Source organism: Mastigoproctus giganteus, chromosome 5 (genome assembly GCF_048544385.1).
Source record: "Mastigoproctus giganteus isolate SK-2022 chromosome 5, ASM4854438v1, whole genome shotgun sequence".
NCBI lineage: Eukaryota > Metazoa > Arthropoda > Arachnida > Uropygi > Thelyphonidae > Mastigoproctus > Mastigoproctus giganteus.
The window spans coordinates 219,694,568-219,708,893 of record NC_143579.1 but is presented as its reverse complement, the minus strand read 5'-3'; the positions used below and the strand labels follow the sequence as shown (position 1 = coordinate 219,708,893).

Genomic DNA, 14,326 nt, shown 5'->3' with positions numbered 1-14,326 from the left:
GAAATAGGGTTGAATTTGAAAGTGTCTGCAATTCTGCCCAGACACGATAGGAGGGAGTACATGATGAGAGCCTTGTCGATCAATTCGGCCCTGGAAAGATTGTGCAAGGCTCAAGGGGTAGAATTTTTTTCAGCCTGGACTGTACTTGTTAACAGGAGAGATTGCTTCTACAGGGATGGGATACACTTAAATAGAAAGGGTGCAAGAATATTTGCTGATGCTATCGAGGCAGTGTTAGGTGGGTCGGAAAACTGCTAGCTTGGGGGGATACAAAGACTAATAGTTTAACAGTAACCGCAGGCAGAGGTGAAGGTGATTCTTGCACAACTTCTATTAGAATAAGAAGCGACCTGGAGCGAGGGGTGTTGGGGATTTCAGGGACGGATGGCAGTCATCATGGAATAGTTGGGTATATGGGATGTGTTAGGGTAACAAGGAATAGGCATAGGAGCATGTATGCTTGCATGTATACCAATGCTAGAAGTATAGTAAATAAATTTGATGAATTTGAAGTGTTGGTCAAGACATCAAAGGCGGATATAGTTGGGATAGCAGAGACGTGGTGTCACAAAGATATAAGGAATGTAGAACTGGAATTTGGGGAGTACAATGTGTACAGAAAGGATAGACAAGACAGAAAGGGAGGGGGTGTTATGCTGTTAATTAAGAAAAACATAAAATCAAAGGAAGTGCACCCAGTTAATATAGATGAACAGTGCTCTGTTGAGTCAGTTTGGTGTGAGATAAGCACTGTGAAAGGAAAAATAAGAGTAGGAGTGTGTTATAGGCCTAATGACTTGAATGAGTACAATGAACAATTGTACAGAGAAATAGAGTGGGCCAGTAAATCAGAATGTCTTATAATGGGGGATTTTAACTTCCCAGATATTGACTGGAACTTGTGGGTTGGTCACTCACACACTAGTCAGACTTTTGTGGATTTATTGGATAATTGTTTTCTGCAGCAGCATGTTCGAGAGGCAACCAGAGAAAGTAACACTCTTGATCTGGTTATCAGCAGTGATCATTCGTGTATTAAGAATTTGCAGATAAAGGAACCACTAGGTGGCAGTGATCACAGTGTGCTGAAGTGGGATTTACTCAAAGAGGTAACTACCGTCAGGGGTAAAGGAAAGGGTTTTTGCTTCCGTAAAGGGGAGTACAGTGGTCTCAGACAGTTTTTAAATTCTGTACAGTGGGATCAACTGACGATGTTACAAACAGTAAATTCTAAGTGGGAAGCATTCAAAGAATTAATCGTGGAAGCTACTAGACTTTATATACCGATTAAGAAATATCGTTCAAGGTTTAGGCCTAAATGGTTATCAAATGAACTATTGAGACTCGTGACAGAGAAGAAAAATGCATGGGATGCATATAAATTATCAGATGACGCAGAAGCCTGTGGCAGATATAAGCTAGTCTGTAATCAGGTCACAAAGGAGGTTCGGCAGGCGAAGGCGGATTACGAGAAATCTTTGGCAAAAGATGCTAAGAAAAACAGCAAGGATTTCTTTACTTATATAAACTCTAAAAGGAAGGGGATGAATATGATTGGTCCACTTGACATCGATCGTTCGACTGTTGATGATCCTGCTCAGATAGCAAACAAACTGAATGAGTATTTTCCATCTACATTCACACGTGAGGTATTATTACAATTTGAAAATGGAAGAAGGTTATCAAATTGTAGCAGTGTGCTTAATTATTTTGTAATAACTGAGAGCAAAGTGGAGGAGAAATTGTTGAAGTTAAAGATAAGAAAGGCACCTGGGGTGGATGGGATCTATCCAGTTATTTTAAAGGAGGCGGCAAAGCAACTAAGCAAACCCTTAGCCATAATTATGAGAGCATCCTTGGACTCAGGGGAGGTTCCCACGGACTGGAGATGTGCAAATGTGTCCCCAATTCACAAAGGTGGATCGAAGGGTGACACGAGTAATTACAGACCAGTTAGTTTAACTTCTGTTCCGGGTAAAATAATGGAGTCGCTGGTTAAAGATGCATTGCAGGATCATCTAGACAAGACTGCAGCAATAATTCAAACACAGCATGGGTTTGTTAAGGGAAAGTCTTGTCTGACAAATTTGATTGGTTATTATGATGTGATCACAAAGGAACTGGATGCAAAAAATAATTTTGATATCATATACTTGGATTTCAGGAAAGCTTTTGACACTGTTGCGCATGGAAGACTACTGTACAAATTGGAGCAGAATGGTATTAAGGGTAAGTTGCTACAATGGATAAAAGGATGGTTAAGTGGGAGAAGACAGAGGGTGGTAATCAATGGGTGCTGCTCTTCGTGGACTAATGTTATTAGTGGAGGCCCACAGGGTTCGGTGTTGGGTCCACTGTTGTTTTGTGTATTTATCAATGATATTGATGAAGGTATATCAGGCTTAATGTCGAAGTTTGCAGATGACACAAAGGTTGGCAGGGTTGTTAATGACAGTAATGGCAGTGTGCTACTGCAACAGGATCTAGATAATTTGGGCAGATGGGCTAAGAAGTGGCAACTGAAGTTCAACCTTGACAAATGCAATGTACTGCATATGGGTAGAAGTAACCCCAGAGAAACGTACCAACTGTGTGGTACTACACTTAAGGTGGTAGAAAATGAAAAAGACCTGGGAGTAATTGTGCAGTCAGATATGAAGTTTTCTGAGCAGTGCAGACAGGCTGTAGGGCGGGTCATGGGGTTTTGTCAATGATATATAGGAATTTTGCTAGCAGGGAAAAGGAGGTGATTGTCCCTCTGTATAAGGCAATGGTCAGGCCACGCCTTGAGTACTGCGTACAGGTCTGGAGGCCTCATTTTAGGAAGGATGTAGATTTGCTTGAGCGTGTACAGAGAAGAGCAACACGATTGGTGAGGGGAATGAAGGGATTCTCTTACCAAGAGAGGCTTAAGTTCTGCAAATTGCAGTGGCTGGAGACTAGGCACCTGCACGGTGATCTGATTGAGGTCTATAAGGCCTTGAATGGGTTGAGCACGCTGAATTCTGATGGAATCTTTCCACTTGTTCAGATTACCAACCTACGGGGACATGAGTTAAAATTAAGAAAGGACAGATGTAGAATAGATGTGCAGAAATTTGCCTTTAGCCAGCGGGTGGTTAATTGCTGGAACAAACTTCCATCTGTCATTGTGGAAGTTGATAGGTTAAATAAATTTAAGTAGGAACTGGACAGGCATTTGGAGGGAATGGTGTGATTTTTTTTTTTTTTTGGCTGATGCTGCATAAGCTCCTACACTTGCTTTCTTGCATCATGTGCCACTACTACTTTACTGTTAATTATTTTGACAACAAATACAATCATTAACCATATTTAGCAGACTCGTGGGCTTGAACCACAGTCTGCCTGAATTCATATGCATTTCTGCACTCATGCTTGACACTTGGATGTGTTGGGCCACAAATATTTCTGTTTATACTCCAGCAGGACCACTACGTCATTGGAGTGTACAATTATTCATTTCGACAATGAATACAGTCAATCATATTTAGCAGTCATGCAGGTATGAACCAGGGTACACTCAAACATGCATGCTAATGCACTCTCACTCGGCAAAATTGGCTGTATGTCATTGTTACTATGTATTGTAACATCAAATATAGTAATCTTTCATTTTGCAAGAAATTCAACACTAATTCACATTTAGCACTTGGTAGTACAATAATGTGTATTTAGTTTTTAAGGTGATTCAATTACCGAATTCATATTGTACTATTTATACCTCATGTTAAAAAAAAAATAGTGGACAATCACAGTGCCAATACCAGAGGTAGCATTCAAACCCATGGCCCTTATTTCAAGTACATTATCCACTGGACCAATCCAGCAGTACAGGTCTACATTTTGGCTTAATGTTGGCAATCTGTGAAGATTATAGGGATCTGAGTTACTGTATTGTCTAAAAAAAATAATAAATTATCCCTGAAGACATAGGCTATATGAATAACCTTCAAAATTCCATGAAGTGCTATGTCCCTGACAATGTGACAGATTTATGAAGTTCTACTGTTATATAAAGTGCTTGAATTTTCATCATTCACTGACCCCCCCCCACTCCCAGTTGCAAAGTGATTTTAGTGACCACAACTGAATCTTCAGTGATCTGCTAGTGCAGGGGTCCCCAAACTACAGCCCACAGGCCGGATCCAGCCTGCGAAAGAATTTTATCTGGCTCACGGATATTTCATTTGATCATAAAATTTTAATGTTTATATTAGATCACAATAAAATTTATGAAAAACACATTTTACAGATTATTTTAACATTCGTCGGTTGATTAATAGTGTTGACACCTCTGTGTCACCAGCCTAATCTTGTTAGATATTAATTCTGTTATTTCCACTCAAAGCTATTCTTTGAAACATCGTTAAAATAATCCATTAATCTTGACCCTGTCATTAAATAGCAATAGGTGTTAGAGACAATAATAGGGATTTCCTAATCCCTTGCCAGCCTGCACACCAACTCTGATGTTCAGAGTATGGGAGCAAAGGTCATCCTAGGCATCCTGATGATTTGGTATCAGTAAGATCCTGAACATGAATGTTCAGGATCTTACTGTGATATTCAGAGTATGGGAGCAAAAGTCACCCCTGGCTTCTACTACACAAGAACACTGGATCCAGGATAAAAACACTATCCTATTGGCTAATGGAGCCAATCCCTCTGCTATAAATTAACTGCTGGCATCCTGTATGCACATAAAGTTTCTGGTAGCATTGGAGGTGTTGGCAGGTATGACTTTAATCTCTTTTTATTATCTTAGATTTCCTGTTTTCTATTGTAACAGCAATTCAAAACTTAACACTTCAGAATCGTAATTTTCAAATTGTAATATTGGTAATTGTAACTGTAATATCCTAAAATATTCAAATTTGTAGCCCTTTCTGTTCTTCCCATAGCATAGTCTGATGATGGGTATCAGTAAGATACCAGAAACATCACCTTATTAAACTATATTATAATTAATAATATAGTTTTATATATAATAATGTAGTTTATTAGGCAAACAGCCTAATAAACTATATTATTAATTTCACATGATATAAGAGTGATATAAAAATAATAATAACCTTTATGTTAAAATATTTCAAATAATTTTAAGACACGTCAGTGCTTACTTACTTCAATATTCACAAGTATTTTTTTTTATTCCAGTGACTCCATAAAAATCATGTCGAAGTTGATGTTGGAAAAAAATAAATGTTGATGCTGAGTGTCACGCTTTTAATGAGTGGTGCCCAATTAATTACTTTTTTGCACTGCTCAATGATACCTGCATGTGTCTTATTTGCACTAAAGCCTTGTCGGGGTTCAAGGAATATAATGTGAAACATCACTACACCGCAAAACATGCCTCAAATTACGATAAATTTCAAGGAGCCTTATGGCAGAAAAAACTCCAAGAACTAACCCTAACTTCTCAAAGTCAACAACAGAAGATTAGAACTTTTACTCATCAAAATTTATCTGCAGTTAGAGCTAGTTTTCAAGCCTTCCAGATCATTGCCAAAGAAGGAAGGACCTTTATGGATGGGAGAATTTGTAAAACGAATTTGTTTAGCAGTTGGAGAAGAAGTATGTCCTGAGAAAGTAAAGAATTTTGTGTCTGCAAGTTTATCTTCATCAACTGTAATGAGAAGAATCGAAAATTTAGAAGTCAATGTTCAAAATCAACTCGTAGAAAACGTTCATGAATTCCCACATTTTTCAATACGAGAGTGAAGATGCAGGCCATACAGTTCAATTACTAATTTATATCTGAAGGGTAAATCCAAAATTTTGCAGTAACTGAAGAGCTAGTTGCATTATAAAGCTTGAAAGATACAACAGGTGAAAATATATTTTTGAGTGTGTCAGAAGCAATTGATGGCCTCAAATTGAATTGGGATTTGCTATCAGCAGTTGTGACGGATAGTGCTAAAAATAATGTCGGTACTAAAATTGGGTTCATAGGTCAGCTTCATAAATATCTTGAGAGTAAAAATATTAAAAAACCAATGCAATTTCATTGTACACTGGTGTTCAAAGAAAGTTCATCTAGGAATTTCACATTTCTAACCCTTTTTAGCAATGGTATGTTACATTAATGAATAGCATCACAAATAGAAATATAAACAAAAGATATTTATTAATAGTTAAGGCAAAGCTAAGTAATATTTGACAGGCGCTCTCAAAATATTCCAAAATGAGCATTTGCAACCTTTATACAACAGTTTTGGTGAACATGACAGTTATGGCTGAAATGTTATCAGAAGCCCTCAATTTGCTTCAATTTCTCATTTTAAATGGAAAACAAAATGAAAAGTTCACCATGAGAAAATTAATATTTAGTTGAACCACCTCTTGCCCTGATGTGAGAGCAGCACACCGTAGAGGCATTGACAAGATCAATTTCTGAAGATAATCAACTGATAGTTTGTGGTTCCAAACACAAATTACAGCTTCCTGAAGTTCACAAATGGTCTTTGGTTTCTTTCTGGCAACTGCAGATTCCACACAATGCCAACAGTTCTCTGTAGGATTCAGGTCCGGGCTGTTTCCTGGCCAGCTAAGGATTGAAATGGACCGTCCTTCTAACCGTTTTTTTCACCTATAACAAATGTAAACACATTACTGTCTAACCTCTAATGCAGAAATGAGGTTAAAGTAACTACAGAAGTGCCTGCTTACACTTTTCGTTTGTTGACAAGGAGCAGAGTCATGCTGAAAGATGCAGTTACTTTATAGGTAGGTTGAAATGGTCTCAAATGGTTTTGGCCGGTAGGGAATTTCACTATTTGGCCGGTAGGGAATTTCACTGTAGACACCATACAGTCTGGATGGTATTCTTCACCACATCTACGGGAATTGTTTGTCTCCCAGCAGAGCCATGCAGGTTGAATTTCTTCTCATCCGAGAAAATACCTGACTTCTACTGCTCGGGGGTCCATTTTACATGCTCCTTACACCAAATTAATCGGGCCTTTTTCATTTTATGTGTGAGGAGGGGCTTCTTCTTCTTAGGACGATGGGCTACAAGTCCATTTTTGAAGAAGTGTCCTGACTGTTACTGCACTTGCTACCACTCCTGTATGTTCTTCCCATTCTCTTTCCAGCTCAGATGAAGAAGCTTTACGGTTTTTAAGGCATAAGCTCTTCAAAACACAGTCCTGTTTTTATGTAGAGACTCGTTTTGCGGCCTTTTCCTTTTTTCCTATCAGCAAAACCAGTATTCTTGAGTTCGGAAAGAAATCTACTCACTGTCGACTGATTACAAGACACTCTATAAGCAATATGACAGGAAGAACATCCTTCCTCACATAAAGCAACAATAGCACTCTTTCTTTATGGCGTCAACTGCACCTAATTCACCATCCTGACACAAGCAAGGAATGACTGAAACTCTTGCAGATTGTGCTTATATAGCTGAAAGTAACAGCTGATGAAATATTACGTCATCACCTACGCGTGTCAATCTTATCTGATGCAATCTGTAAGAAATATTGCCATATACTTATGTTTTTCGGACGACAATTACAATTTTAAGGAGTGATGCACTTTCTTTGAACACCAGTGTACAATTCACCAGCAGTCTTTGTGCCGAAAATTTTTGGGCATAGATTCAGTCATGCTTACTGTTAATGTCAACAGTAAATTTTATTTGCAAGACTGGTCTGAATAATCTGCAATTCAAAAATTTTCTTGAAACTATTGAGGCTGAATATGGTGATTTGTTGTGCCACACTGAAGTACAATGGTTGAGTTGCGGTAGTATGTTGAAGCGATTTTTTGAACTTAGGATCGAAATAGATCTATTTATGAACGTTGTTTGTTATTTGGTTTTTAGGAGCATTAGCAGCTAAAGCCATATTGCTCCGAGGATATGCGGTGGTCATTCCCTGACCTTTCCGCATCCTACATATTTGGTGGTCACAGGCTCGAACCCCGGTCTAATCAAGAAGCGTGTGCTACGCACTGCTGCTCCTGCTCACCTGGCTATGGAGGCGCCTATTTATGAACGAAAAATTGAAACTTGTTCCGGAACTGTCAGATCATAGATATATGTGAACACCTGAATTTTCTTAATATAAAACTACAAGGGTAAGACAAACTTTTCAATGAATTGTATTATAATGTCAAAGAATTTGAAATAAAAGTGAGCTACTTCTGAATAATTTTTCACATTTTCCATGTTGCGATAATTTATGTAAAAATATGCCTAGTTGTAATTTTTCCACTGAAATTTTTTTTTCAAAGCATTAGTTGGTTGCAAGAAAATTTTGCAACTAGATTTTCTGATTTTAAAAATAATTCAAAGGTGTTTGAACTTTTTAAAAATCAGTTTGATGTACCCATCAACGATGTTGATGAGAATTTACATTTAGAGTTTGTAGACCTTCAATCTAATGATGCACTGAATAGAATATTTAAAAATGAAAATCTAATTCAATTTTATTCAACATTATCTGAGACAGATTATCCAAAAATTAAAAATTTTGCAAGAAAGCTTATATCAATTTTTGGAAGTACATATATATGTGAGCAGACCTTTTCAAAAATGGAATATATAAAATCAAGAATACGATCATGTCTAACTGACCAGCATTTATATGACTTTTTAAGAATTGGAACTAGTACTTTAAAACCTGATATTACTAAACTTATTTGCACTCTACAACCACATTCATTGCATTAATTATAATTTTGTTGTATTACTAACTGTATTTTTGTGATTAGTACAATAAATAAGTAATAATTAAAATTTATATGTAATATAAAATATATAAACTGGTATATTTTATATTAAATATCCATCGATTTATTTTTGAATATGTAGATATATGTAGGTATAAAAAGTGTTTCTCTGCATAACTTTAATGTTATGCAGAGAATGTGGTTTTCAGTAATTAGGAATTTTCTCCAACCACCAAATATCCCAAAAATACATATGTGGTCTGCTTCCTGCTTCTCTAAACGTTTGGGGACCCTTGAGCTAGTATGTTGTCTGCTTGTACATAAGTTTTGAGTTTTAATTAGTCCAAACATCAATATATTTAACTTAAATTTAATAAGTTAAATTTAACTTTATATAACTTATATCAACTAATCCAGAAAGGTAGGGTACCTTCCTTTGGATCTGTTTAACAAGAAAAAAGTTACAGAAACGAGAATGAAACATCTATTCAGGAAAAATAAAACTGATGTAAGAATATATCCTGTATCTTTCTCATAAACTCCGCCAACAAGCACACAATAAGTAACTTATCAAGGTTCAGAATGTAAAAATAACTTTAAAAACTATTGAAATCAAGCAGTACTTTTTTCAGGGGTGATCTCCTAAAATAGTCAAAAAGCTTAAATCAGATGAGTTACTTGTCTAAATACCCAGTCTCCAAAACACTCAGAATTAATGAATGTTGTGTTTCAGATGGCTTCCATTTATAGTAATCTGCCCTCCCACTCCCACACACACACACATGTTGCTCAACAGATCAGAAGTAATTTCAGATTGGGACCACCTTGATGTTTCAGAACTGGAAATGATAAGAGAACTCAATTAAGTGAGATAGTAACCTTATCCTTACACACATCTAATCCTTACATTTAACTCACCAGAACATACCACATGCATCAAAACTATATATCTAATAATATGCAACATAAAACCTATATCCCAAACTCCCTTTAATTTTATAAATTTTTAGAATGAAACAGCCTGCAGTGGAACTCCCATTTGCAAAAAACTTGCAAATCACATCTGTCAATGGTGTAGCACCATTCATATGAAATGTCCACATCTGGGTGGGGGGGGGAGAAATAACCAAACATATTCTAAGATTTATACTCTTGAAATGAAACTAAAGTTTAAATATAAAGTTGAATGAATTAAAGAGTATAAACAGAAGCTTTATTTTATAGTATATCTTACCAAGTATATCTTATCAAGTATATCTTACCAAGATATACTAATTTCTGACCAAGAAATTAAAGTATCCAGCCAAATAGTATGAGCCCATTATCAAATTACTTTTTAAACATCAGTCAGTAGCATACCTCTTAGTGAACCTTTTATTTATTTATTTTTTTTTTTTCAACCTGAGTCTGTTGCTTTCTAGACACAGAACCAAGCAATCAACATATCCATCATAGTCACACCTGAAAAACTCCCTCCAGCCAAGGAGGGGTAAGAACAATATCATTTACCCATGGTAAATGGAAATTGATAAGAAAAACTCAAACCAGTCATTACCAAGAGGAACATATATAAAATCTCAGTCCTCCTAAGATGATCCTAAGGACCAACAAAAATAAATAAATAAATAATAATAATAGATATGGCAATAAAGTTCCCAAGCTGGTGCTATTGTGGTCATGTTCGATGAGTTTGAAAATTAATAGAAATGGTATGCTGTAGTTTAAACTTCCTCCAACAGATGGTGGTACAGAGATTGTCCAGTAGGCTGACAGGTTGCAAGTAACACCTAGTTCTATTATTAGCATTAATGTTCCATGTCATGATTTTGCAATGGAGGAACTTATGAGTATCAAATTTTGTTTTAAACTGGAACATCTGCAAAAGAAATGTATGAAATGTTAAAAACTGTTTATTGTGAAAAAACACCATGTCATACCAATGTGTTTTAATGGCATAAATAGTTCAAAGATGGATGTGAAGATATTCACAATGACCCAAGAAGTCATCTTGTGGTGTCCATAGTCTTCTAGGAATGAGGATAAAGTTGCAAAAATTCAGGAAATTGTGGAAAGAGATTGTTTTGACCCTCAGAATGAAGACTCATGAGTTAGATATAAATAAGGATATGATTTATTATATTGGGAGAGATTAACAAGAGAAATTGTTTTTACTGGGATGAGATACACTTAAAAAGAAAAGGTGCAAGAATATTTGCTGATGCTGTCAAGGCAATGTTAGGTTGGTTGGAAAACTGCTAACTTTAGGGGACTTGCAGACTAATAGATTAACAGTAGCCGCAAACAGAGGTGGAAATAATTCTTGCATTGCTTCTATTGCTTCATTGCCCGGAAAAAGAGTTGCTGGAGATTTCAGGAACTGCTGGGAGTCATGAAACAAGTAAATACATTGGCTGTGTTAGAATAACTAAGAGTAATAACAGGTGCATGTATACTTGTGTGTCATATTGACATAGTGACCTAAGTAATTAGTTTACTGAAATTTTTGCTGTTATCTTGTATGGGATGTGGTTTTCGTGCATTATAGCCCTAGTTGCTGATGTGCCATTAAAATCCAAACAAACAAATACTTGCATGTACACCAATGCTAGGAGTATAGAAAATAAATTTGATGAATTTGAAGTGCTGGTAACGAAATCAAAGGCAGATATTGTTGGGATATCAGAGACATGGTGTCACACAGATATAAGGAATGTAGAATTGGAATTTGGGGAGTACAATGTGTACAGATAAAATTGGCAGGATAGGAATGGAAGAGGGGTTATGCTGTTAGTTAAGAAACAAATTAAATCTAAGGAAGTGCATCCAGTTTACATGAGTGGACAGTGCAATGTTGCATCTGTTTGGTGTGACATAAACACTGGGAAAGGGAAAATGAGAGTAGGAGTGTGTTATAGGCCTAATGACTGATGTGTACAATGAACAGTTGTGCTGAGAAATAGAATGGGCCAGTAAATCAGTGTCTTATAATGAGGGATTTTAACTTCCCAGATATAGACTGTAACTTGTTGGTTGGTCATTTGCACACTAGCAAGCTTTTGTGGATTTATTGGATGATTATTTTCTATCATCCGATCATCCTCTGGTTGCCTCTCTAAACATGCTTCATGTTAGAGAGGCAACCAGAGGGAGTAACACTCTTGAAGTAATTATCAGCAGTGATTATTCATGCTTAAGAATTTACGGATAATGCAACCATTAGGTGGCAGTGATCACAGTGTACTGATGTGGGATTTACTTAAAGATATAACTACAATCTGGGGTAAAGGGAAGAGTTTTTGCTTTCGTAAAGGTGACTACAGTGGTCTCAGAGATTTTTTAAGTTCTGTACATGGGACCAACTGATGATGTTACCAACAGTAAATTCTAAATGGGAAACATTCAAGGAAGTTACGAGGCTTTTTGTTCCAACTAAGAAATACCATTCTTGGTTTAGGCCAAAATGGATGTCAGATGAACTAATGAGACTCGTTGCAGAGAAGAAAAATGCATGGGATGCATATAAATTATCAGGCGACACAGAAGCCTATGGTATATGTAAGCTAGTCTGTAATCAAGTCACAAAGGAGGTTAGGAAGTGAAGGCCGATTAAGAGAAGCCTTTGGAAATGGATGAAAATATAAACAGCAAAGGCTTCTTTACTTATATAAACTCTAAAAGGTAGGGGATGAATCAAATTGGTCCACTTGGTTTGATTGTAGATGATCATTCACAGATAGCTGCCAAACTAAATGAGTATTTTGCATCTACATTCACACATGAGGAGTTATTCAAGGAGGAGGGGTTAAATGATTTTGTAATAACTGAGAGCAAAGTGGAGGAGAAATTGTTCAAGTTAAACATAAGAAATCCACTTGGGGTGGAAGGGATCTATTCAGTTATATTGAAGGAGGCAGAGAGGGAAGTAAGCAAACCCTGAATTATGAAAGCATCCTTGGACTCAGGGGAAGGCCCCACGGACTAGAGATGTGCAAATGTATCTTCAATTCACAAAGGGGGATCAAAGGGTGACACGAGTAATTACAGCCCTGTTAGTGTGACTTCTGTTCCAGGAAAAATAATGGTGTCACTGCTTAAAGAAGCATTGCAGGATCATCTAGACAAGACTGCAATAATAATTCAGACACAGCATGGGTTTGTTAAGAGGAAGTCTTGTCTGACCAATTTGATTGGATACTATGACAGAGGAAATGGTTGCAAAAAATTATTTTGATATCATCTACTTGGTTTTCAGGAAAGCTTTTGATAGTGTTGCACATGGAAAACTATTGTACAAGTTTAAGCAATATGGCATTTTAAAGGCAAGTTGCTACAACCGATAAAAGGATGGTTGAGTGGGAGAAGACAGAGAGTGGTAATTAGTGGATACTGCTCTGCTCTAAGTGGACTAATGTTATTAGTAGTGGTGTTCCCCTTGGGTCCATTGTTGTTTTGTATATTTATCAATTATATTGATGAAGGTATATCAAGCTTAATGTCAAAGTTTGCAAATGATACAAAGGTTGGGAGGATTGTTTTGTGTTATTTTATTTGTTTCTTTTAGCAATAAAGAAATAATAATAGCAATAATTTATATAATGGAGGTGGCGTTTTTTTTTTTTTTTTTTTTTTTCTTGCAGCGCTGGGAACGAGAGATGCTGCAGAAACTGGAGGAGCAAGAGGAAGGCACCTCAGAAATCAAAGAGACGTATACTTCTTTGCAACAAGAAGTTGAAATTAAAACTAAGAAACTTAAAAAGGTAGCTATTTTAAGATTATATAAAAGTTAATTTTCTTTTGAGTATTTATTTTGATTTAGTATTTAAAATTAATGTACATATGTAAAATAATAAATTGCTTTACATTTACCTGTTTATATCATAGATTTTGTCCTTCCAGCTGTAACCCACAAGAACAGTGTTCCAAAAATTTTTTTCCAAATTTAATAATAAAAAGTAATTAATGCATGTCATTATAAACCATATTTTAAAAACCATATTAAAAACGTATTTTAAACCATATTTATTTTGTTTGTGCTATTTTTAACATTTAACTTATTATTATTTATTTTATTTTTTTTTTTGTTTTGTTCACTGACTGCTTACCATTGATTAATGGAAGATTTTTCTTTCTAGGCCCTTCTTTTTGTTGCTTAATGGGTGATTATAATGTTTTATATGACTTTTATGTGAGCCAAATTCCATTCTGTTATATTCTTGAAAATATTTCTAGCTTTTTTTGTGGCAACTGGCATTGTTATGCTCATTTGAAGTAATGCAGTGTAACCTCTCTTTCTTTTTCACAATGGCACATAAAAAATGGGCAGTGAATAATATGTAAAGCATTACATGACAACACTTTGAATGAAAAATAAATAACACTTTCTACACGTATGAAATGGAAGAATTTTTTTTATTCCTGAGCAGATCTCTGACACTCAAAGCAAGTAAATTGATCCTAAGTAAGGTTTATTTACCCAATATTTTTTCAAGAGCAACTAATTACTAGAAATAGCTTAATGCATTTTAGAAAACCCCTTGGCATAGGCACCTATACTTGGCAAGAGGACTGCCCAGTGATGCTGGTCCTCTAGATTAGCGTCATTAGGATCCAGTGCCAACAGCCTAGGAAC

At 36.1% G+C, this 14,326-nt stretch overlaps 1 protein-coding gene across 5 annotated transcripts in view; it reads left to right on the top strand.

Moving 5' to 3' along the window:
• Positions 1 to 14,326, top strand: part of LOC150086120 (kinesin-like protein KIF3B) — a 297,164-nt gene that overhangs the window by 213,592 nt on the left and 69,246 nt on the right. For all 5 annotated transcript variants that reach the window (XR_016546957.1, XM_090373729.1, XM_090373728.1 and 2 more), the window contains one exon: positions 13,335 to 13,454. Coding sequence is in view for 4 of the 5 variants with exons in the window: in XM_090373729.1 (XP_090229855.1) it covers positions 13,335 to 13,454 (120 nt within the window). In the remaining variant the exon portion in view is untranslated. The remainder of the gene's footprint in view (positions 1 to 13,334; positions 13,455 to 14,326) is intronic.